At 35.4% G+C, this 25,481-nt stretch overlaps 1 protein-coding gene across 4 annotated transcripts in view; it reads left to right on the top strand.

The window, feature by feature from the left end:
- Window positions 1–25,481, top strand: part of pacsin2 (protein kinase C and casein kinase substrate in neurons 2) — a 108,183-nt gene that overhangs the window by 47,377 nt on the left and 35,325 nt on the right. For all 4 annotated transcript variants that reach the window (XM_028816955.2, XM_028816948.2, XM_028816941.2 and 1 more), the window contains exons 2-4: window positions 10,168–10,277; window positions 11,935–12,091; window positions 15,888–16,123. In XM_028816955.2, the coding sequence (XP_028672788.1) occupies window positions 10,218–10,277; window positions 11,935–12,091; window positions 15,888–16,123 (453 nt within the window). In that variant the 5' untranslated portion in view covers window positions 10,168–10,217. The remainder of the gene's footprint in view (window positions 1–10,167; window positions 10,278–11,934; window positions 12,092–15,887; window positions 16,124–25,481) is intronic.

Raw genomic sequence — 25,481 nt, 5'->3', positions numbered from 1 at the left:
TATACTGTATAATGAAAGTAATATAAAGGCAATGCTGACATTTTAGATATAAAATGAAAATAAGTAATTGAGTGTGTTTTTCTCATTTATTGCCAAAAAAGGCTTAAAAAGCTTTCCTTTCCAAGAATTGCAGGAATCCCCCTCACTTCCTATGGAAATTATGCAGTATGTTTAATGATACAAGCGGATGAAGGTGGGTTACCCTTAGCTGAAGTACACAAACTAAGGAAGGAAGGCACTGCTTAGCTTTAATCATATTTTGAATTTTAATAGCTTGTTTTGGTGTAATGCATCTTTCCTTACTTTTTTAACTAAAATTCCAGAAAATGTAAGTCTTGGACTGTTTTGTGATTTACAGTACATTCATTCCATTTGCAAAGTTTTCATGTGCATTGCAGGATGAACATTAAATTATTGCTTCTCACCTTCTGTAAAAAAAAAAAAAAAAAAAAAAAAAAAACCTCTGACAAAACAATGCTTTATACTATAATTACTTAGGGTACTCCACCTCTTTTAGCATGCATCAGTTTTAAGTCTGTCTTTTTTTTATACATATTGTGGTTTTTGTATGTTCTTCTCATGGTTGCACAAGTGTTTCTCTGGATTGTCCAGTTTTTATTTCACAGCCAAAGGATCTGCCTGTTTGGTTGGTTGGCGGCTATAAAGTGTATGGGAATGTTATATTAGTATGCTTTGCAGTAGATCAGTGCCTTATTCAAAAATGTACTTTGCTTTGTGACCAGTATTGTAGGCATAGGCGTTTTTGAAGCCTAAGGTTATATTAAGAAGCAGGCAAAAATGAATGGACATTAATAAAGTTAACTAGTGAGTAATAGGAAAAGGCTTAGGTGAGATAGAAAGGAAAAAGCAGGTTGTATTATTTAGAGTAAATGTTTTAGAATAGGGTAGAAAACTAGAGGTTCTTTTTCTTTGATTTGCATGAGAGAAATGAATTGTGTCAATTTTAGTGCCATAAAACCCACTGAGCTCTCGGTTTGTCCACTGAGATGGTGACTGGGTGCTGGATTTGATCACAGAATGCTTGATCCTGTGATGAGGCAACAGCACTAATCACTGTGAATATTTATAGTGAATGTCTGTGCTTTCCTAAAATGGCCACCAGCTGGAAACTGGAATTTACCTGTCTGTGACAGACCTTAATTTTCTCATGATATGTGACAGTTCAAGTCCAAAAAAATGCAAATATCAAATAATAAGTGTGCTCTGATGTAATTTGTTACTTTAATCAGCAACAAGTGTAAGCAAATAGTTAATTTAAAAAAAACTTTAATTTTTATCTGTGAGGTTTCCATTGAGATCAATATGATCACCGCAGACATATATGCTTATTTTATGTTTATTTTTAATATTTCTTGATGCTGACTATATTTTTTCTACTCATTTTGAAACTTTGAAATTGTATTTTTTTTCAGGGAATTCTTACTTTGGTTATTTTGTTCAATACTATTAAAGTCACTACTTGAACTGTGTTAATAGCAGGTAAAGTAGAAATAGAAAGTTTTTCATCTCTATGTAGATACTGCAGTTTTACAAGCCTATTATTTACTTTAAATACTGAACATCTGTTATAGCAACATCTCTGATCATTCACTTAGTAAGCAACATACAAAGCCTGGGTACCTCCCTGTGAGCCTAAACTGGTAGGATGTCATTTAACTATGCAAGTAGGAATAAACATATTTATGCAACTGAGAGTGCTTAATGACACACTTCTACTATCTAGCTATGAAACAATATCTGAATGTTGTGCACAGTATACATATACATGGTTAGAATATACTCCATGCAGAAACTGACCAGGTTAGCAATCAAACCTGAACTCATGGTACTGGATAATAATAATAATAATAATAATAATAATATAATGTATTTTATTTATATAGTGACTTTCCCATGCTCAAAGCACTTCACAAATATTCTAAGGAATACAACAGAAATTAAAGCAAAGATGACATTAATAACAATACTAATATTAAACATTAAATATTAATAATAAATATTTGAAAATCAAAGCTCTAAATTAGATTAAGAAACGAGCAGGAAAAAAAAAAAAAAAAAAAAGCCTTGAACAAATAACAAAATTTGTGTATGACTGTATGTACGAATATAAATGTTGATGGTACAGTTAGGGATGCAACAATGCTGATACTGGTTGGATTTTGGTCTGATACAGTGCTCGTTTACTTGTAGTCATACTTGTAATAATGTACCAGCACTTATAACCAATACTATTAACACACACACATGATTTTGTGAACATTAAAGAGCACAAAAAAATGTAGGACACAAAAATGTCTGCAATACAGAAGTTTTATTATAATTAATGATGAAAATGAAAGCCTCACAGACTGTAAACTGTGAAAATAAATATAAGAAGGAGCACAGCTAAATTGCCTGTGGCTATGCACAGCTTCATCCAATATTGCTGCAGACTACCAACGATAATCTGTGGGCAGTGAAGAATAACAGAAGCGCTCGCTCAGTATATTATTATTGTCAATCAGTTGATGATTCTGGACTCATAAGCTTTTCCTGTATTGCTCATACTCCCCAGTTAGCAGTGGTGGAGGGAGTTTTTGCACAGGAAAGTGCTGGCAGATGCTGTGATAGTCAAGCTTAAAATATAAGGGCATTTTAAGCACTCTGCTTTAGCATACTCCTGCTTAGAGGACAATCAGCATTCGCACTGTGCTCAGTTCAAAACGTGCCCATTTAATAGGCTATGTGATGCATTTCAGTTAAAAGCAGCACGTGTGGACATGCCACTGTTTGCTTTTTCTAGATCACATACTCTATTTCTAATGGGGATACTAAATGGCAAATGCTAAGATGACTTAAAATAAAAAAAAAACTTCACTATTTAAACTATGCTACATATTTTTCACATATTTTATTAATTTAGAAACGTTTTGTTACCTTTTAAGCCTTTTATAATTGAAGAATTTGTTTTAGACACGATAAATGCCCATTTGTCACTTTGTGTTTTATTCAATGAGATGAAACACTCCAAGGGTCATTTAATATACATACTAATTTTGGTGGATCATATTTCAAGTAAATGTGTTTTTTATAGACGTGAAGATTTAGTTTCTTTGGAAAACAACATATCCAATGCATATGTTTTCTGACAGAACGTGACAGAATTGAAATCCGTGCTGTGCTTCATCATTGTTTCATAATGTTGAAGTATTATTGGTGTAGAGTTTTGTTAGTTATTGTATAACACTGCAAATAACCACTGAACATAAAACTTAAATGTTAGTTTTATTAGGGCAGAGTGGTGGCTCTGAGGCTTGGGATCTGTTGCCAATTCAAATCCCATAAACGCCAGTAACTCTACTCTGTTGGGCCCTCGAGCAAGGCTCTTAACCTACAATTCCTTCATTCTGGGTAGGACTTTAATCTGCATCCAACCTTACAAGCAGGTAGTCCAACTTACAGGGAAAACTTGTGTGTTGGTGGCAGGATTGGCACTCCAACCACCGTAAAAAAAACCTCACACTGTTCCAGTGTGGTGCTGAGGTATCATCCGCTGCACTCTGGTCCCAATCCAGGTGGTTTGTTGTGTGGTGGGTTTGGCAACATACTATCAGCACATGCTCTCAACCTCTCTCCTCTTAGTTTTATTGAATATGTGTGCCTGCATCAATATTAAAATATGATTATTTTACTGGAGCAATGCTATTTTTGCCTTTGTCTAAGAAATATCACATATTTTGGCCCCAATTCATTATTTTAATGTTCCATATACTCACTATTAAAAATTAGTTAAATAGAATGTTTTTCTCACTCAGATGTATAGATATTCTTTTCAAACTGCATGTGTTATCAATAGATTTTCACAAATTTGTATCCTGAATATGAATTTAATTGCAATAATTTCTTAAAATAAATATGAAACATTTTAGAACGATATCTTCAATTATTTACATAAAATGTCTAAATATCAAAAATTTTCTATTGATTGAACATAAAACTGGCATGCATATAATCACAAAAAAATGTTTCCAGTTGTAGATACAAGGATCGGCTCTTTTCAAATATCTAAAGGTAAGGAGGCCAAAGAGATGGTGTTGCTGGAGTTGCAGGAATTGTGTGGCCCAGAGGTAGCTGTACATAATTACACAGCACTGCCTGTGAAAAATCTCTGGAAGGACCAGCTGAGTAGTAGTTTTAAGTGTATGTTTAATGAGATCATAGATGAACATGCAGCGGAATCAATGTGTTGTATTCCAGTAGCTGCTGACATACAGCTGGAGCTAGAAACATACCTGGCACGACCACAGTTTCTTGATCTTGTTCAGTACTGGTTCCTCACTTTGTATCAGATGTCAATGAAATAACCTTTCAGCTCCATGTAATAGTGTAGAGAGAGAGAGAGTTTATTTACTGCACTATCACATATTATTAGTGAAACCAGAAACCAGCTTGCAGTTGAACACGCAGAGATGTTCATCAAAATGAATTTGCCACTTACTTTCCCAAAAGAGTCATGGACATATCCAGTGGCAGGTATTCCACAATGATTTTTGACCTGTATTCCTTTACACAACTGAGCTAGCTATCTTAAAAAAATACCAGTAAGAGAAATGTTCTTGTTATGTTTAGTCAAATTCCTGTGTTGTAATATAGCATCCCATGTTGAAATACTTGGATTACATACATTAATTATATAAGATTTTTTTTTTATTTCTGTGAAATTTGAGCCATTTTAAAAATGGTGTTGCAATGTAATCAATGTAATATGCCCTACTTCGTTATTTGATCACTTTTTAATTATTTTGTTCCAAATTATTAGTCTTGTACTTTATGTTGACAGTTAAGTAGACAGTTGATGGACATAAACAAATACTATCTTCCAGCCTCACTACAATGGTATTGGTATCTGTATCAGCAAATACTAAAACTCAAGTATAGGTAGTCATACTCGGTCTGAAAAAAATAGTATTGTTGGATCCCTAGTCGTAATCACCCACGACAATAAGGGACAATACATAGGATAAGTGTGAATTTCGTTATCTGTTTTACAGCTATACACTAGTAGGGCATCAACCATTCAATTTTTATTTGTCAGCTATGATGAAGTCATCTCATTTAGAGATGCAACCTCCAAAATTTTTTAAAATTTTTTTCTGTTTTTTGTTTTTGTGTGACATATTAAGATTGCAGTCCGTAATGAATCATGATAGTTCTAGTGCTTTACCATTCATGAGCCATATGTTAAGCTTAGCAATGTTAGATAAAGAAGTTTATTTCAATGTAGTGTATATTTGTTCTATTAGTTTTGTTAAAATAAACCCTGTGCAGAATGGTGTTATTCAGAATTAGGAGTGCTGATGAGCTCCCAAGCACAGTCTGGGGACGTAATGACCCTATTAAAAATTGACAAAAACTTGCTCTGCGACTGCACACCACCCATGTTGAAGCATTAGTACTGATAACATCATTAAAACTAAATGTATAGTTAAAAGATATAGATGTTAAAAGAGAGATATATATATAATATATTTAGTCTAATTATTGACTGAATTTGAAGCATAGGGGTGGCTATTTGACCTTGATAAATCCTCCATGGCTCTAATTTTCAACCTGCTTAGCTGCATCTTTCAAAGTAATGTATTGCATGTTTTAAGCGTCTTGTTCATAAAACGTTTTTGAAATCTGCCTGCAACTCGCCTGTAGTGGGACATTTGTGACTAATGGTTATTTTTGGGCATTGAAATCCATAGAACAGGTCAAATGATGAAGCTTTGGTATTCACTCTCAGTTCTAGAAGGGAGAGCTGACAAATAGGTGAAATGACCAATGAAATCCACAGTTTTTGATGCCAAGCAGCGAGGGGTACTTACACTTAGACACGAATCACTGTTCTTATCTAAACTAATTTTACAACTTGTCTTTTTGAATAATGCTTAATAAATATACTGGCAACTGCATGCTCATATGTACATTTTGCATAAAGACTTGCGTGTTGAAAATCAAAATTAAAAATACAAAACCTTTTTGTTAACATTTTTCTTTTGTTTTTAAGGAGATTAAAACTGGGATGTAGTGATGAAAATAAATACCTGCAGAAATATACATAATGAAAACAAGCTACCCTAAGTTCTTGTCAATAAGCCGCGGCTTATCTAAGGAAAAAAGTTGTGAAAATGAAAAAATAGAATATCGGCTTATACATAAGTCCGGCTTATACATCCATCGCGGGGGTTGCGTTCCAGAGCCACCCGCGAAATAAGAATATCCGCGAAGTAGAAACCATATGTTTATATGGTTATTTTTATATTGTCATGCTTGGGTCACAGATTTGCGCAGAAACACAGGAGGTTGTAGAGAGACAGGAACGTTATTCAAACACTGCAAACAAACATTTGTCTCTTTTTCAAAAGTTTAAACTGTGCTCCATGACAAGACAGAGATGACAGTTCCGTCTCACAATTAAAAGAATGCAAACATATCTTCCTCTTCAAAGGAGTGAAGCAAACAAATCAATATGTCTGTTTGGCTTTTAAGTATGCGAAGCACCGCGGCACAAAGCTGTTGAAGGTGGCAGCTCACACCCCCTCCGTCAGGAGCAGACAAAGAGAGAGAGAGGGAGAGTTTGTTTTTCAGTCAAAAATCAATACGTGCCCTTCGAGCTTTTAAGTATGCGAAGCACTGTGCAGCATGTCTTTTCAGGAATCAGCTTTACAAAAGATAGCAACGTGAAGATAATCTTTCAGCATTTTTAGACGAGCGTCCGTATCGTCTAGGTGTGCAAACAGCCCCCCTGCTCAATCCCCATATGTCAGGATCAGAGAAAGCGCAAGAGAGAGAAAGAGAAAAGTAAGCCGGGTAGCTTCTCAGCCATCTGCCAATAGCGTCCCTTGTATGAAATCAACTGGGCAAACCAACTGAGGAAGCATGTACCAGAAATTAAAAGACCCATTGTCCGCAGAAATCCGCGATATATATTTAAATATGCTTACATATAAAATCACAATTTAAATGACCGCTACGCGCTCGTGTTGACTTGGCGACGCCCAGAGCAGAAAGAACGCGCTCCGGCCGCTCCAACCGCGCCATGCGGGGAGTGAGAGAGACGGCAATATCTCACACTCTCTCCCCCCTTAAAGAAATTAAATGGGCGCGAGTGAGACCACTGACCTCCCTCCCTTCTATTAGTTATAGGTTATAGTACGTTCGGCTTATCCATGAGTCCGGCTTATCTATGATACGATTTTATTTTAAAAATTCGTATGATTTTTGGTCTCCGGCTAATACATGAGTCCGGCTTATAGACAAGAACTTAGGGTAATTGTGATGCAATTCACAAGTCTTATTTGCCATGATTTACTAGTTTTTTGCTTATTTTTTCTCCCCACCTCCACTAATATCTCAACATGTACACAAGTTCACACAAGTGGCTGTGCTTAAAGTTGTGCCTTCTCATATTCCTATCCATATTTGTGGTAGACTGCTTGTGGCACAGCTCACCACTACTATCATCTGGATGATTTGGTGAATTCCCTAAATCACTCTGGTTGAGGTATTAGCCTGTGTAGAACATTGTGTAAGTAGTCTAACTTCACTTGGCAAATAACATACAAGACATGACCAAGTTGTTTCTGTGGGGGAACCCATTTAAAGGTTTAATTGTTCACCTGACAATTTGACAGCACTGTACCCCTCACAATTTTTTTAATTACTTTTGATTTAAACACGTTTTTGATAAAGCTAAACATTATATAAAAATACTAGTTTTAACCAAGCAAGAAAAAACTTAAAAATTTTAAATGACTTGTCAGTAATACATGAAGCTGATAAATAGCAGAAACCACATTTTTTTTCATTCAAATGAGATGGTTTAATTTATCAGAATGAATTACTACTACTACTACTACAATTACTTCTCAGTTACATTGTACCTAAGAGCTCAAGATGCAAATGTTGACAGTATTTAAATATTCTACCTGGGTGTTTTTAACCTTTTTACAATTTCCAACTCACCTTTATCTTTCATGTACTGATCTATTTGTGGATACACACCAGCCTTTTCATATACATTTCCCACTCAAGATTAAAAAGTTTAGTAAAAATGCTACTACTATCCACAGAATGAACACTACCATTCATAAAGTATACCTCAACAGGTTTTTAAGTATGTGCCTTTGTAGCCAAGAAAAATTTAGAAGTGTTGCTGCTGTCTTAAGGAGCAAATCAGTTTTGGATGTAAAAAAAAGTATATGTAAATCAGGTATCCTGTAATTAAAGTAAATACTTGGATGATGAATATTCACTGCCAAGTAGATGTTTCTTTTGATTATGGCTCTGCCTGAGTTGCTACAAGAATATAATTTTGCTTTCCCAGTGTGTCAGCCACAGGACATTTCACAGACATGGTGTGAAGTCTGCAAACAGGTACAGATTGGCTACAAATGATGTTAAGGAAAAGAATCAATATGAATTGGCCTTAACTTGGGAATACAGTGATTATGTGGGTAATGAAAGTGCACAAGCATAATACTGATGATACACAGTGATGACTATATTATTCTCCTAGTCATAGGTACAATTGTTGGGGTTCTGACTAGACTGCTCTAGATTGTAGCTAAGTGTGACTTAGTTGTCGCTATTAGAGAGCCATGAGTTGTAAAGCTTTGAGTTCCTTATTGTATACCTAGTCATTCATGCAGCTTTTTAGTCATTTCACTCAGTTGCAATTTTCAAAAGTTTTAGAAAACAGATAATTCTACATTTGGTTAAGCTTACTGATTCAGTTCTGTGGAACCTTCTATCTGGATCTCACTTTCCTTTGGCTAAAACAATGCAAAAACTTATTAAGTACCTTGGCATTGTGTTCAGTTGTAGGTTCTTTATAAAATAAAGATTGGATACTTGATTTTTCTGACCATTCACATATAGGCTGCAGTAACTACTTAATCACTTAAATTTTATATAAAAATAATATTGTGCTTTATATCAATTTATTTTTTGCTGTTTGACTTCTTGAGATGTGCTATAATATCAGGCTCACTACTTTCTTCAAGTTTAAGCATTATTTGATTCCTTTAAATCGAGTTTCTAAGCTTTAAAAAAATACATTGTATTATACTAATTTATAGCCAAGCTTTCTCTTTTTTTTAACGTGGTTATGCACCACTCTCAGTTGTTCTTTTGATTTTTTTTGTACTGCTGTTTTTCCTTATGCTACCAAGACTGAATCCCAACATTCCTTTTCAATTACCATTAATGAATCTCAAAAATAGCTGTTTAAGCATGCTTTACATAACTAGTGGATTTACTAGCTAGAAATATTTAACTATATTATAGGCACACAACATCATAGTGGTTAATGCCACTGCCTCACAGCTTCAGAATTCTAAGTCTGAATCCACACCTGGTTGGAGTTGCCCTGTTCTTTGCTTATTTTCTGTCATATTTGTCCCGTACAACAAAATGTAGATTATTTGAACTGGTGAATTACATTAACATTTAGCTTTTAAATAATTGTAGTAATTGTTGTGTGTGGTCATTACAAAGTCTTTCTCAGTTTCTTTCTCATCTTATTTTTCTTGGTGTCAGTTGGACTGCTTTGAAGTGGATGCCTTATTATAAATAACAATCCTATTTTCAGATATTTTCTGTTCAAGTGAACTTATTTTTTGTCTATGGACAGATTATTTTCAGTGAACTTAAAAATGTATTTATAACCTAGCTAGCTCTTCCTTGTTTACAAGATAAGGAGATATTTGGTAGAAATGTTAAGCTATAATTGTCTTGATGGAAACTAAATTCTGCTTTCAGAATTTATACAATAACCTGTTGTATTGTAATTGACTTGACAGAGATAGTGCCTGTCTGTTCATATCATACCATTAAGAACTGTGACAGTTCTATTATTAGGTTTATGTGACTTTCACTTAAATTAATAATATATTTTTACTGTAATTAATTCCAGGTTGTAAACAAAGTAAATGGTGACATTTTTTGTATTTTTCTTTTGTCTAGATGGAAATAGAGCTTCGTTAATTTCCTTTTATCACTACAAAATAATATATAGTAATTGCCTCCGCAGGTAAAAGCAATGTATGCATTTCAAGATATTTTTTGTGGTTTAGGCAATATGTTATTTTTAAAATAATGTAATTTCCCGTTTTTTTCCAGGTTTCAGTTTTTGTGAAAATATAAGTTTAACGAATCATTCAAAGTCAGCAATGACGAGTGCTTATGATGATTCTGCTATCTATGAAGTTTCCAGTGACAGTTTCTGGGAGGTATGGCTTTTAAATAAGAAGCTTGAGTTTGCTTCTCACTTGGAATTTCAAATGTACAGTTTGAAATATATGTCATACATGATGTTCTTAACTTTTATTTTAATGATGTGTAAGTTGACATTATTAAGTATGTCATTTACTTTGCAAAAAACAATCAAAAACACACCTTGACAGTGCACACATTCACTTTGTCATGTAGCCTAGCCTAGTACAGGGCCAGGTATAATTCTCAAATGAGAATGCGTGTCTGGTGACTTCCGATTAAAAGTTTGTAGTGAATAGGGTGAAATCATGCTCTGCTAACGCTTACACATACAGTGCTTCTTTATAAACACTCGCCCCCAATTCTTTCATCCCGAGAAGATTAAACCAGGCTCAGGGAGAAAAGAGAGATACTGAACAAAAAACTTGAAGCTGAGAAAAAAAAGATAAAGAGCTAAAATTGCTGTTATCAGTTCAGGAGCTCAGTAGCACAAGATAATTGACGCTTAGTTATTAAATGTTTTATTTAATTTAATGTATTTATTTATTGTGGTTTGTGATTTTAAATTATGTCTCAAACAGGAGCTTAAGCTTGTCTGCAAATTGACATGCAAGTAAAAAGGTATGCAGCAAACAACAGCGGAGCAAAGAGAAAAAGAAAGCAGTTCATTACTGTGAATATTGAAGATAAAAGTATTTATCTGCGTACTGATAAAGTTTTAAATAGGATTTTCTTTTGTATTTGAAAGAGCTTTGCACTAGATGAAAGAGCTTATATTTACCACAACAAACTGGATAGACTGAAAAATTTGAATTAAAATCCTTAATTACAGGTGGCTCAGTCTATGTTGAGCTTGGTCATAGAATAAACAATACTTGTGAAATGCTTTGTGTTTTTTTGTTTTCAAGCAGGTAAGGCCATGAAATTTTAGCACAATAAAAAAAAATACTTTTAGTATTGATAAGAAATATATGGTGGGTTGAAGAAGAAAAGAAACAGCACTTTGTTTTAAGAGACTGTGTTAGTTGCCATTCCAAGCTGAGGCAGGTACACTGAACCTAATTGCTAATTTTGCTCTTTGTCAAAAACCTTTGCTGTATGTTATCTTCCTCTGTGATGTATTATTGTACTGTTCAGTGTTAATTTTCAGACTTGTGCTAGTTGCTCAAATAGGCTATAACCTAATAAATACTATGTTGTTTACAAGGTGCATAAAGATAAATGAAGTTAAAAGTGTCTGTTTAAAATAAAGTATATTTTTGCTGTTTTATCAAGAAACTTAGAGGGAGACACATTTCATCAATTTAAACCCAAAGCTTGCTTATTTGCAGTTTTGAATGAATTGTTCAGGCTGTTAAGTGATGGTGACATAGAAAAATTTAAAGCCAATATAGTATTTTAATCATATACAAATATCACTCGACATTTTAAAAAATCAGTGTAAAATGCATGCATTTTTGATGGATGGTCTGAAATATTTGAATAATTCTTAACAGTTTAAATGGAAATTAATGAAAAACTAACTTTGCAAGGATTCAAACTGATGAGGTTTTTAATGAATAAATTGTGTATCGCTGGAAGAAAATAAATTTTGAAATTGAATTCAGAAATATTTGTGTTCCCAGTTTTACAGTGCAAGCTTCTTGTAATCATTCTTCTTTTTATACTGTACAGATTGGAAATTATAAACGTACAGTTAAGCGCATCGATGATGGCAACAGGCTGTGCAATGATCTTATGAACTGCATTCATGAAAGAGCACGTATAGAAAAAGCTTATGCTCTACAACTTACTGAATGGGCTAAAAGATGGAAACAGCTTACTGAAAAAGGTGAGAAGGATATGCAGAAAAAGTTAATTTGAATGTATTCTAAAAATACAGTGTCATTACATGAATGAAGTTTGGTAACTCTGTACAAAGTTTCTGTTAAATACCTACAGCAGCAAAATGTATACTGCAGTGAAATAACTATATAGATCTTGTTATGATGTTACTAAAATGTCTGTTTGAGTTAAGACTGGCTCATTCTTTAGAAAGACTGAACCTCAGCTTGGCTATAGAGGATGCATCAATAGAATTGTGTTGTGCTTATCTTCTGATTTAGTTTATCATCAGATAAATCATACACTAATAGTAGGCTACTAATAGTGGGCCACCTTCTTCAAATTACCTGGGTTAAAGGTCACAGTAAATTGAATAGAATGTGCAGTAACACTTTAAAGTTTTTTGATTTAATACTTGCTCTCTGTGAGCTCACAGCTGAAATATCAAATATGCAAGCTTATGCAAGAAGAAAAAAATACTAGAAAAATATAATTGGACTTGCCTCTACACACAGCAGTGGCTTTGAAATAAGTTTCTTGGACAAGTTTGGTTTCTCTTCTTGTCTATGGCATTTCTCCACCACAGAAGCAAGGAATGAAAGTAAGGATACTTACAAGTAGAAATAAGCAATAAGTTTCAATATGCATGTGATTTTGCAAAACTGGCACTAAAGTTAGCTTTGCAGGTGATTTTGCAATCACAAAATACAAAACTTACTGTAGAGTTTTTTTTTTTTTCTTGTTTGGTTGAAAAATGCTCCTTTAAGTCTTGTTCATACTTCCATTTCACCTGCACTCTTTTCATGCCTCTTGTAAGGCATGTATTCCGTAACATGCTGATAAAATGACTTTTGTTTATGCCTCTCATTCACATCACTGTGGAGGAGAGCAGAATGTTTTTTTTTTGTTTTTTTTAATATAAATATGACATGCCATATGTTTCTTACTCTCACTGCATGGGAAGTCACCCTCTTCACTCTTTTAAGAAAAACAAACAGACCAGGGATGCTGTAATCGATCGGTCGCCATTTGCTTGCTCATTTTACCAGAGCGTGAGATTGGAATCTTAGTCTTTACGTTAAGGAAAGTGGAAGAATAAAATGAGAAAAAGCAATCTGAGAAGTTGTCTTATGCAATTAGACAAATATTAAGAAAAGCTACCTTAACAAATTCAAACCTTTTTATTTTGTCCCTTAAAAAATGTTAAAAAATAACATTTGAGTTTGGACAGTGAGCTTGTTTTAAGTGCAGCAGCTTACATTTTTAATTGAAAAAGAAAAGTTAAAGGTGAATTTTAAATTGCTGCTTAGTGAACAGTAGGCTTGTTACTGTAACAGCAAATGTGTTTTACTCATAAACCTGTTAAGTGTATTGGTCATGTGTCGTCTTGATAAACAACTTATGAACATTTAATACATTTGCAGCCTTTATTTATTTATTTTTTTAAAGATTTGTATAAATATAGTAAATGAATATTTAACAGAAAATAGCTGTAGTGCAATTAATGAGTAAAAATGATTAAAACCTATAAGTGCTTTAAATTATGAGAAGCATTTTCTTTTATGCCATATATTTTATGGATACATGTTTTTGTACATTTATTAGTTAAAGTATGTATTTTAAGGAAAGTTTATTGTAGTATTATGGTCACTGAACAATAAGCCTACAGAATTTCATTTTGTTAATAAAACATGAATAGTTAACACCTGTGGGTAATAGTTTAATTATAAAAATACACTTTATTGTGGGATATAGGGCCTCTATACGTCTGGTTATGCAGGAGCTTAGTGTAAAAGGTTTTTAAAAGAATTAAGGGGGAAAAAAATTGAAATCAGCTGATCAAGTAGCATGAAATTGGTGATCGGTTTCAGCCTTAAAAAACCTGATTGGAGCATCCCTAAGATAGATGCTTTCTAAATTAATGCATGAAACAGTTAGTTTTGTTTATTGAACTAAACATATTGTTTTTTGTGAATGTTTACAAATTTCTTTGGAAGCAAAATGCAATTTATTTTGTAAATGTTTTGGCAAATTGAAGCACAAAGTTTAATGCATATCTTTTCACTCGTCACTGCTCATAATCCCTACATTTTAGGAGGGTGACTTAAATATATTGTTGCAACTGACAGATCAGTGGTTGGCCCACTTCCAGGTTGTAATCAGGGAAAGTATAACTGTTTAGGTGTGCACACAAAAAAAGAACTATTCACACTATTCATTCTTATTATAGACCAAATAGGTACTTGGGACTTGATGTTTTCTAGGAATGAGCTGGTTTCTGATGTTATGGCTGTTTTATTTTCGGTTCATAAAATATTTACTGACTGTTGTACCATTTTATTAAAACGGCAACATGCATGTAAAAAACAGCAATGGAGATATTTAGTTTTTGATGCATTTTAACCACTTGTAAAATAGGATTCTAGCAATTAACAATTGTATACAAGCAGTGTAGTATGTTAACCAGTTATGCTTTCTGAGAGTTGCCGTGTGCCATAGAATTGAATTTGGTTAAGGCTGAGAAAGACACAAGATCAATAGAATGATGTGTTAAAATAAAAATTAGTGGTGGGATTGATAGAAGGAATCGATAGGTGAAGCACGTCTCTGCACTATGTATTCTAAAAAGCTACACAAGGACATAAGTGGGGAAACAAAAAGTACTTTTCAGCGTGATGCAGGGCAGCTATTCATGCTCTTCAGTTAAGATCACAATTGCCAGCAGTGACAGCCACCACAGCTACAACTGCGTCAGTGCCAGAACAGGCGTCTTTCCAAAGAATACATGTTACCACATTTATTGTGGAACATGATCTGTCATGCACAATAACCTTACCCATTCATTGACTTGCGAAGGGAAAAAAAGATAATTCCATTCTTCTGACAGCATTTAAGATGGATTGTTTCATGCATACAAGGCAGCTATTTAAATACATGATGTTGCACCACAGATTTTGTTTGGTAACCCAGGAAAGGTTGCAAATTTTATCATGAAAATGTTGCTGTTTTCTTTTCTGTTGATGCATTAGGTAAGTATTTCATTTGTATTTGGAACTTGAAATGTGTGTCGAAAGGAAGCACTTGAAACATGTTCACTGTTTGTTATATAATGCAGACATTTTCTACAAATTTATTTTCACACTGTTTTGGTTATTGAAGTTTTTATAATAATTCCTGTCCGGAGCTAAAAGCCTCTATCCCAAATATTCATGCTAAGACGTTTTTCTTCATTTAACCCCTGGGTACCACATAACAAGGCTGCAGTCATAATGAAAAATGGTGACAGATTTCTTGAAGGGCACGATTGAGAGGAACTACTTGCTTGATCTGAGATTTTGTTTTCTGGGCATTCTGATAAAGAAAGATGTTGATCCATCAAAAAATCAGCACTTGATGGTTGGAGCTCCTCCAAAAAACATCTGAAGGACCAAAACGGATAATGAGAGATTCCAAGGAACAGCAAGTGCAGGAATCTATTCTGGACAATTTCAGCTTGGTTACAGTTACTTTAGCCTTTTTTAATTTTTTATAAGATAACTGCTGTTTCATCCAAATTACTTGGGGGAAAAAATGTGTCAGACAGCAACTGTTGTAAAACTGCATGCATTTAATTGGAAACTTGCAAAAATAAATGTCAAAATAATTTACCATGAACCAAACTCAACACAGCCTCTCAAGTAGACTATACTATCTGTAAGTTCATCAGCATGTAGATTCTGTTAAATAACAATTGCTAGAATTAAGTTTTTGTGTATATGACATATATAACAAGATTTAAAGTGTAGTATTTCTGTCTCCTTAAGGACCTCAGTATGGAACATTACAACGTGCATGGATTTCGTTAATGACCGAGGCAGAGAAGATAAGTGACCTCCATCTAGAAGTGAAAGGATCATTGATGTCAGAAGACTTTGAAAAAGTCAAAAATTGGCAAAAGGAAGCATATCATAAACAAATGATTGGTGGGTTTAAAGAAACTAAAGAAGCAGATGATGGATTCAGAAAAGCCCAGAAACCTTGGGCAAAAAAGCTCAAAGAGGTTTGTTTTAATGGACAGCATACTTGTGCAAGTAGTAATGATCATATTTAAAGTATTGCTACACTATTTGTTGAGTGCAAAATCCATTTCTTCATGACAATGTTTGTACTTTGTCCTATTGTAATGCTGGCAGGTGTGTACTGTATTACTTACTGAATAATGCCAGCAATTAAAGTCAACTCCTTCATTTATCATGTATCCATACCATTTTATTTTTGTCATTTTATTATTTAATTAAATAATTAATGGATTGGTTGTGTAAGCACGTACACCCCTTAAATATTTCTTTGAGAAATTAGGTCTTTTGGAAAATGTCTCTATCTGAATTATGTCAATTTCTCTTTTCTGAAGAGTTCAAGCTTAACCATAGTGCCAGGGTGTTCTGTGAGTCCACAGGTTTTCTATATCTTATTAAAGGTGAAAAAAGTATGACATAACAGAATGAATTTTCTGCTTTTACATTAACCAAAGTCTGTTTCAATAACATGTAGATTTCTAATACCAACTTTTATCCCTGCATGTGTCTAATTTTGTATTGGGCTGAATTTGCATTCAGAAATTTTAAATCTACTTTAAATTATATGTTGCTCCAAATGCCCTCTGTGTAAGAGGCCATAGTATAAAGAAAATTTTCCAAATGGTGACACAGTAGTATTCTAAGTGAGGCATAGATCTTACTTTAGAAAACCAAAAGCCTAGGGAATCTTTTATACTATTTGAAAGAATGGAAATCCTTTGGAGCTCAGTGCATTCCGTTGCATAAAGTTTTTCTAACTACTCCACACAGCTTTGATCTGGCTAGGTCCCAAAATTATAGTTGCCATACAAAAACAATACTTGCGTGATTGGGCTGGGTCCCAAAACTATATTTACCATACAAAAACAGTACTTCTTGTACAAGCTAGTGCAAGACTGTTTGTGACTAAATGAGTTACCCAAAGTAAACATTGATGATGAAACAGCAAGAACCTTTAATGAAAAGAAGAAGCCATGGCTGGGAAAACAAAGCTTTTCCCTAAAAAGGGTAAAAAAGAAAAAAATTGCCCAACTTAATACTGTAGAGATATGGATGAAACATTGTGGTCTGTTTTGGAGGGATCATTTTGGTTTACTGGTATATTATGTTTGTTGATACAGGTTAGGCAGTGCACACCATCTAGGTTGCTCCTTTCAGAGTGTAGAACTTCCTGTGGGTCTGCTTTTCACCTGTTGGAACTAGCCACCTTGTCAGAGTAGATGAAAAGATGAGCAGAGTATAGTACTGAGAAATACTGGTTAAAAACATATGCCTCTCTGCCCGAGAAACTAAAACTGAGGAAGACCTTTTGTGTTTCATCTGGACTATGATCTAAAGCACTCTGTTAATGCAAATACTGCATTTGCTTAAAGAAAATAGATATCCTTAATTGACTTAGTAAGATTTCTGACCTTAATTTCATAAAATCTGTGGCAGGATCTGGAATTTACTCTCCATCACAAGTCACTAACAGGCAAATATTTCTCATTCACAAAGTTTAAATAAACTACAGATTTATCCAGAAAGGTTAATGGTGGTTATGATTTTTCAGACGTGGTTCAGGATATAACTAACTCTCAATACAATTCTTTATACCGTTAAGGTATGCTTTAAACGATGTAGCACTTCCCTTTGTATCTTATAATTATTTCATTGTTTATTTACACCTTCTATTTAGGATGGGCTTTGTGAAGAAAAATTTGAACTTGCATGAAATTCCAGTTTATAATTTTAATAAAGGCATATCGAAATACAAGAAATCATTGAATAATTTTTAGAATACTTTTTTTTTTTATTATTATTAATTATAGTGTTGTTCTACAAAAACATTAGAAAATTAATTACTGGATGAATCACTTTTTTGAACCCGTGTCAAGGAGATGACTCCACCATGATGGTGATGCATCATCTTTTAGAATGACAGAGACATAGCAACTAGATGGACTTTCAGACAGACACACAGACACTTATCCTTTTATTAAGGTGGATTGAATAGCTTGCTGTAGTTTGACACAAATTTTGTATGTCATGCAGAAGGAATTTAAAGCATACTAGTTATATAAAAGAGTAAATTTGTAGCCTTAACGTGTTTTATATACAGTATGTATATATATATATATATATATATAATATAATATACACACACACATATACATACAGTGGGTACGGAAAGTTTTCAGACCCCCTTCAATTTTTCACTCTTTGTTATATTGCAGCCATTTGCTAAAATCATTTAAATTAATTTTTTTCCTCATTAATGTACACACAGCACCCCATATTGACAAACAAAAAAAAGAATTTTTGAAATTGTTGCAGATTTATTAAAAAAGAAAAACTGAAATATCACATGGTCCTAAGTATTCAGACCCTTTGCTCAGTATTTAGTAGAAGCACCCTTTTGAGCTAAAACAGCCATGAGTCTTCTTGGGAAAGATGCAACAAGTTTTTCACACCTGGATTTGGGGATCCTCTGCCATTCCTCCTTGCAGATCCTCTCCAGTTCTGTCAGGTTGGATGGTAAACGTTGGTGGACAGCCATTTTTAGGTCTCTCCAGAGATGCTCAATTGGGTTTAAGTCAGGGCTGTGGCTGGGCCATTCAAGAACAGTCAGAGTTGTTGTGAAGCCACTCCTTCGTTATTTTAGCTGTGTGCTTAGGGTCATTGTCTTGTTGGAAGGTAAACCTTCGGCCCAGTCTGAGGTCCTTAGCACTCTGGAGAAGGTTTTTGTCCAGGATATCCCTGTACTTGGCCACATTCATCTTTCCCTCGATTGCAACCAGTCGTCCTGTCCCTGCAGCTGAAAAACACCCCCACAGCATGATGCTGCCACCGCCATGCTTCACTGTGGGGACTGTATTGGACAAGTGATGAACAGTGCCTGGTTGTCTCCACACATACCACTTAGAATTAAGGCCAAAAAGTTCTATCTTGGTCTCATCAGACCAGAGAATCTTATTTCTCACCATCTCAGAGTCCTTCAGGTGTCTTTTAGCAAACTCCATGCGGGCTGTCATGTGTCTTGCACTGAGGAGAGGCTTCCGACAGGCCACTCTGCCATAAAGCCCTGACTGGTGGAGGGCTGCAGTGATGGTTGACTTTCTACAACTTTCTCCCATCTCCTGACTGCATCTCTGGAGCTCAGCCAAAGTGATCTTTGGGTTCTTCTTTACCTCTCTCACCAAGGCTCTTCTCCCCCGGTAGCTCAGCTTGGCCGGACAGCCAGCTCTAGGAAGGGTTCTGGTTGTCCCAAACGTCTTCCATTTAAGGATTATGGAGGCCACTGTGCTCTTGGGAACCTTAAGTGCAGCAGAATTTTTTTTGTAACCTTGGCCAGATCTGTGCCTTGCCACAATTCTGTCTCTGAGCTCTTCAGGCAGTTCCTTTGACCTCATGATTCTCATTTGCTCTGACATGCATTGTGAACTGTAAGGTCTTATATAGACAGGTGTGTGGCTTTCCTAATCAAGTCCAATCAGTATAATCAAACACAGCTGGACTCAAATGAAGGTGATCTCAAGGATGATCAGAAGAAATGGAAAGCACCTGAGTTAAATATACGAGTGTCACAGCAAAGGGTCTGAATACTTAGGACCATGTGATATTTCAGTTTTTCTTTTTTAATAAATCTGCAACAATTTCAAAAATTCTTTTTTTTGTCTGTCAATATGGGGTGCTGTGTGTACATTAATGAGGGAAAAATTAATTTAAATGATTTTAGCAAATCGCTGCAATATAACAAAGAGTGGAAAATTGAATTGAAGGGGGTCTGAATACTTTAAGTACCCACTCGATATATATATATATATATATATATATATATATATATATATATATATATATATATATATATATATATATATATAAAATTATATATACAGTGCATCCGGAAAGTATTCACAGCGCATCACTTTTTCCACATTTTGTTATGTTACAGCCTTATTCCAAAATGGATTAAATTCATTTTTTTCCTCACAATTCTACACACAACACCCCATAATGACAATGTGAAAAAGTTTACTTGAGGTTTTTGCAAATTTATTAAAAATAAAAAAACTGTGAAATCCCATGTACATAAGTATTCACAGCCTTTGCTCAATACTTTGTCGATGCACCTTTGGCAGCAATTACAGCCTCAAGTCTTTTTGAATATGATGCCACAAGCTTGGCACACCTATCCTTGGCCAGTTTCGCTCATTCCTCTTAGCAGCACCTCTCAAGCTCCATCAGGTTGGATGGGAAGCGTCGGTGCACAGCCATTTTAAGATCTCTCCAGAGATGTTCAATCGGAAGCAAGTCTGGGCTCTGGCTGGGCCACTCAAGGACATTCACAGAGTTGTCCTGAAGCCACTCCTTTGATATCTTGGCTGTGTGCTTAGGGTCGTTGTCCTACTGAAATATGAACCGTCGCCCCAGTCTGAGGTCAAGAGCGCTCTGCAGCAGGTTTTCATCCAGGATGTCTCTGTACATTGCAGCAGTCATCTTTACCTTTATCCTGACTGGTCTCCCAGTCCCTGCCACTGAAAAACATCCCCACAGCATGATGCTGCCACCACCATGCTTCACTGTAGTGATGGTATTGGCCTGGTGATGAGCGGTGCCTGGTTTCCTCCAAACGTGATGCCTGGCATTCACACCAAAGAGTTCAATCTTTGTCTCATCAGACCAGAGAATTTTCTTTCTCATGGTCCGAGAGTCCTTCAGGTGCCTTTTGGCAAACTCCAGGCGGGCTGCCATGTGCCTTTTACTAAGGAGTGGCTTCCGTCAGGCCACTCTACCATACAGGCCTGATTGGTGGATTGCTGCAGAGATGGTTATCCTTCTGGAAGGTTCTCCTCTCTCCACAGAGGACCTCTGGAGCTCTGACAGAGTGACCATCGGGTTCTTGGTCACCTCCCTGACTAAGGCCCTTCTCCCCCGATCACTCAGTTTAGATGGCCGGCCAGCTCTGGGAAGAGTCCTGGGGCCTCATGTGTAGATGGTGCGTACGCACAGAAATGTTGCATACGAACGTTTCCACGCTCAAATAGTGATGTATAAAACCTAAACTTGGCGTAAAGCCACGCACATTTTCACGGTACCTCATACCATGGCGTACGCAATTTCTCCGCTCAGTTTTGCAGACTGGCGGCACCCAGCGTCAAAGCAGTGCTACTGTTCCTGTGTGATCACCCTTCCTTTCTTAGATCCACATTCCTGACGCGGCTTTATAAATACACTGAAACTAACTGCATATTGTTTATTAGTGTAATGCATCTGATTGTAATTAACCTGCAGCAATATAATGGTCCAGGGAATAGCCATAGTATTCCAAATACCATAACTGCTTTAGTGTTGTAACTCTCACTGCATCTTCTTCTTCTTTCAGCTGCTCCCGTTAAGGGTTGCCACAGCAGATCATCTTTTTCCATATTACTCTCACTGCACCACTCGGAGTATTTATATCACTGTATCTGAGTGGGGAATCACAGCAGCAGCTGATCGGAAAGAGAATTATCGGTACACAGCATGAAGCAGATGCTGCCTGAGCCACTGCAAAACGCTTCAGAGACTTTCCTGTACGGACTTCGCGGTATAGAAAAACTTTCACAACAAGAACTATAAACGCACTCAATCAGTCCATCAAGTGCTCCTTGTAGAACTGTTTGTACTTATAAGTACAATCACCTCACTGTAAACTTGCACTACAGTTATAATATTGCACAACCTGTGCCACTTTATAAAGCGCGTATTTACATATGATGACGATATCATTTTTAAGATGAAATGCAGCAAAATATGTTGATTATATTATACAGATAAAACTTTAACTTCATTTAAATAATCTGTATTGTTAATAATTAAACATGTGAGGACACGGTGCCACAGCGCTAGCTAGTTCAGGGATTGTTACTGCATTGTGTAGTATTCTTGCTGGTGCTGACGCGACACTGGAAGGATAGACAGATATAATAATTAAACACGTACTACGAAGATATTTCAATGTTCCTTAAAAGTTTTGAAGAATCGGCATTTTAAGCTTACAAATGGCTTCACGTCTATTACAGAGCTGATTGTGTGGCGATTGGGTTTTTGGAGAAAGAAAAGTAAGGACAGGAATTGGAGGTTAGTACGTTTGAAAGAGACAGTACTGCTGTGATAAATTATTCCATTGAAGGTCGCGCATGGCGCAGCAAGCCTCTTGCGTGAGACATGAACAAGCACTGCGCCACCGTGTTCCCATGTTTAATAACATGCTTTCATTCCTATCATCATGAAAAAGATATCACGTATACATCTCAGTATTTTAATTATTCAGAGAGCTGTAATATCACGAATGTAATGGATTATGTGTCCTGTTGGAGAAAGAGAAAACCCGTTTAAGAAGTAGGTAGTGATTCACACACACAGAGCACATAGAAGATCAAATACAGAAGAAAGCATTTAATGTGCTACTTTAGTTACAATGGGATTTGACAAACTAGTAAATGAAACGATTTTAAGATGATGTTTATGAAGTTCTACTTTAATGGCAAAATAAACTACGTGATTAAAGTGGAAATTTTGAGATTAAAGTTAACATTTCCTGCTTTTTTCCCACTGTGTGCCTGTTTCTTTTGTCTGTACCCTAATAAGCTTTCATATGACACTTAGACGGTGGGCTACGACTCGCCTTTTCACAGTGACTTTGATATGTGATTTCTTTTTTATTTCGGGCACTGTGCGACTTTGTGAACTTGAGCCTTCGAGTTTCTCTGACACTTTGTCACTCGATCAACTTCCTTTTGTTGCTTATACCACTGTTTAAACCAACAGATAGTACGTTTTTCCTTTGCCTCCACTTGGTATTCGCTGAAATTTTTATATTTCCCCCCGTGCTTTTCCCATTGTCTTTTCACAGAAGGCTATTTATATTGATTAGCATATTCAAAGAGGCGTAATTCTGGGAGGAGTTGGGGCGGGACAGAAGGTGCGTGCACGTGCATTACTTTTCACGCTGATTGGGATTTATGTAGAGGAAGAACGTTGAAATTTGCGTATGTACAGATTCCTGCATCTGGATTTTTCTGTGCGTACGCACATTCCCGCTTTTGTGCTTACGCCATGTTATAGTGTGAGTTCTACGCATGGCGTTATACATGAGGCCCCTGGTGGTTTCGAACTTCTTCCACTTACAGATGATGGAGGCCACTGTGCTCATTGGGACCTTCAAAGCAGCAGAAATTTTTCTGTAACCTTCCCCAGATTTGTGCCTCGAGACAATCCTGTCTCGGAGGTCTACAGACAATTCCTTTGACTTCATGCTTGGTTTTTGCTCTGTACATGAACTGTCAACTGTGGGACCTTATATAGACAGGTGTGAGCCTTTCCAAATCATGTCCAATCAACTGAATTTACCACAGGTGGACTCCAATTAAGCAGCAGAAACATCTCAAGGATGATCAGGGGAAACAGGATGCACCTGAGCTCAATTTTGAGCTTCATGGCAAAGGCTGTGAATACTTATGACATGTGCTTTCTCAATTTTTTGATTTTTAATAAATCTGCAAAAATCTCAAGTAAACTTTTTTCACGTTGTCATTATGGGGTGTTGTGTGTAGAATTCTGAGGGAAAAAATGAATTTAATCCATTTTGGAATAAGGCTGTAACATAACAAAATGTGGAAAAAGTGATGCGCTGTGAATACTTTCCGGATGCACTGTGTGTGTGTGTGTGTGTGTATATATATATATATATATATATATATATGTATATGTATATATGTATATATATGTATATGTATATATATGTATACAAATATGTGTGTGTATATATATATATATATGTGTGTGTGTGTGTGTGTGTGTGTGTGTGTATATATATATATATATGTGTATATATTCTTATTAAATACTCTTCCACTTATAAATTCATAACACTATCTTCAGTTCAGGAAATAGCTTTGGTTTTGTTTTTAAGTGGGGAATTTTTTTTTTCGAGTTTGAAGAAGCATTAACTGAGAGAAAGTGGCTGCAAACACAACAAGTGAAAAGGAATTGTGACAGGAAGGAGCAGCACTGAAGTAAAATTTGTTACTGTAGTATATGGTGCAGCATGTGCGTATACTGTCAATAACATAGTGTTCACCAGTGCATAGTGAGCACTGAAGGAGGTACACATTCTGTTTTTATTTTGTTCATCAATAATGTTATTAGCCCCGTTAGCTTGTTACAGATCTTCTGCATGTTCCCATTCTCCACAAATTTAATAAAATTACTACAATGACTGAATGACTACAACTACCATTTGCAAGAAAATTTCATTGTGCTTCATGGTGGTAGTTTTAGACCCCTTTCTGATGGACCTGAGTTCATTCAGTGTCATAGATCTGGTGTTGTACTACTGGTGGTGTTAATTGTTTTTTGTTTTGCAGACATTGTGCAAAAGAGTGGTCCATTTTGCAAACGTGTATTTTATATAGTCAGAGCAGAAACATGGGAAACAGATAAGAAAATTTAGATGTAATCAGAGTCTCAAAGTGAAATTTCACTACAAAAGTAACAGTCTTATCTATTAAATTATTACTAATATTTTGTATAATTCTGGGGCCATTTTTATCCTTTTATCTCTATTTCCTATGTAGACTTTACACTACAACTGTAGCTGCTGGAGAGTAAGGCAGGATCACGCATGAGCCAAACGTGCACCAAAATAAATCTCTCAGTCCAAAAAAGTTTGTTTTTAAAAAAGGTTTAGTGAAATTTCAAAGCAAACAGTCAACACAAGAATAGAGAATGGTTGTTACACACATAGAATAAAAGGCAAAGTTAAAATTATCTTTTTTTTGTTAAACTTCAGATATGTTCTATACTAATAGATGAGTTATTTCTCTATGCTTTACTTAACATTCAGTATGTTCTAAACATTCGGCACTGCACATAGAATTGAGCATGTTAAGGCAATGTTTGAAACTGTGTGCTCTCTGTACCTTACACATGGCAAGGTAGGTCACTAACTAAGACTAATCCACAATCATTGGGATAAGAAATAGTTAGAATATTCCATTTCAATTCAGCTTGTAGGGGTTATAAAAACCTCCCATATACTATGCACTAATTTATAGGCAAACATTTAATCTAACTAAGAAAGTACTTCTATCAACTTAACATGACCTAAATAACTGGCAAATGGCTCTTACAATAACTAATGCTATATTAAAATTAAACATAACATGTAAAACAGAAAATGGGGAAAAAAACCATGGAAAAAATACCGAAATCAAAAATATTTTGTGTGAATAATCTACAGTATGCATATACAGTGATCCCTCGCTATATCGCGCTTCGCCTTTCGCGGCTTCACTCCATCGCGGATTTTATATGTAA

This window comes from Erpetoichthys calabaricus, chromosome 1 (assembly GCF_900747795.2).
Source record: "Erpetoichthys calabaricus chromosome 1, fErpCal1.3, whole genome shotgun sequence".
Lineage (NCBI taxonomy): Eukaryota > Metazoa > Chordata > Cladistia > Polypteriformes > Polypteridae > Erpetoichthys > Erpetoichthys calabaricus.
The sequence above is the reverse complement of the archived record's forward strand: the minus strand, read 5'-3'. Positions and strand labels throughout refer to the sequence as shown.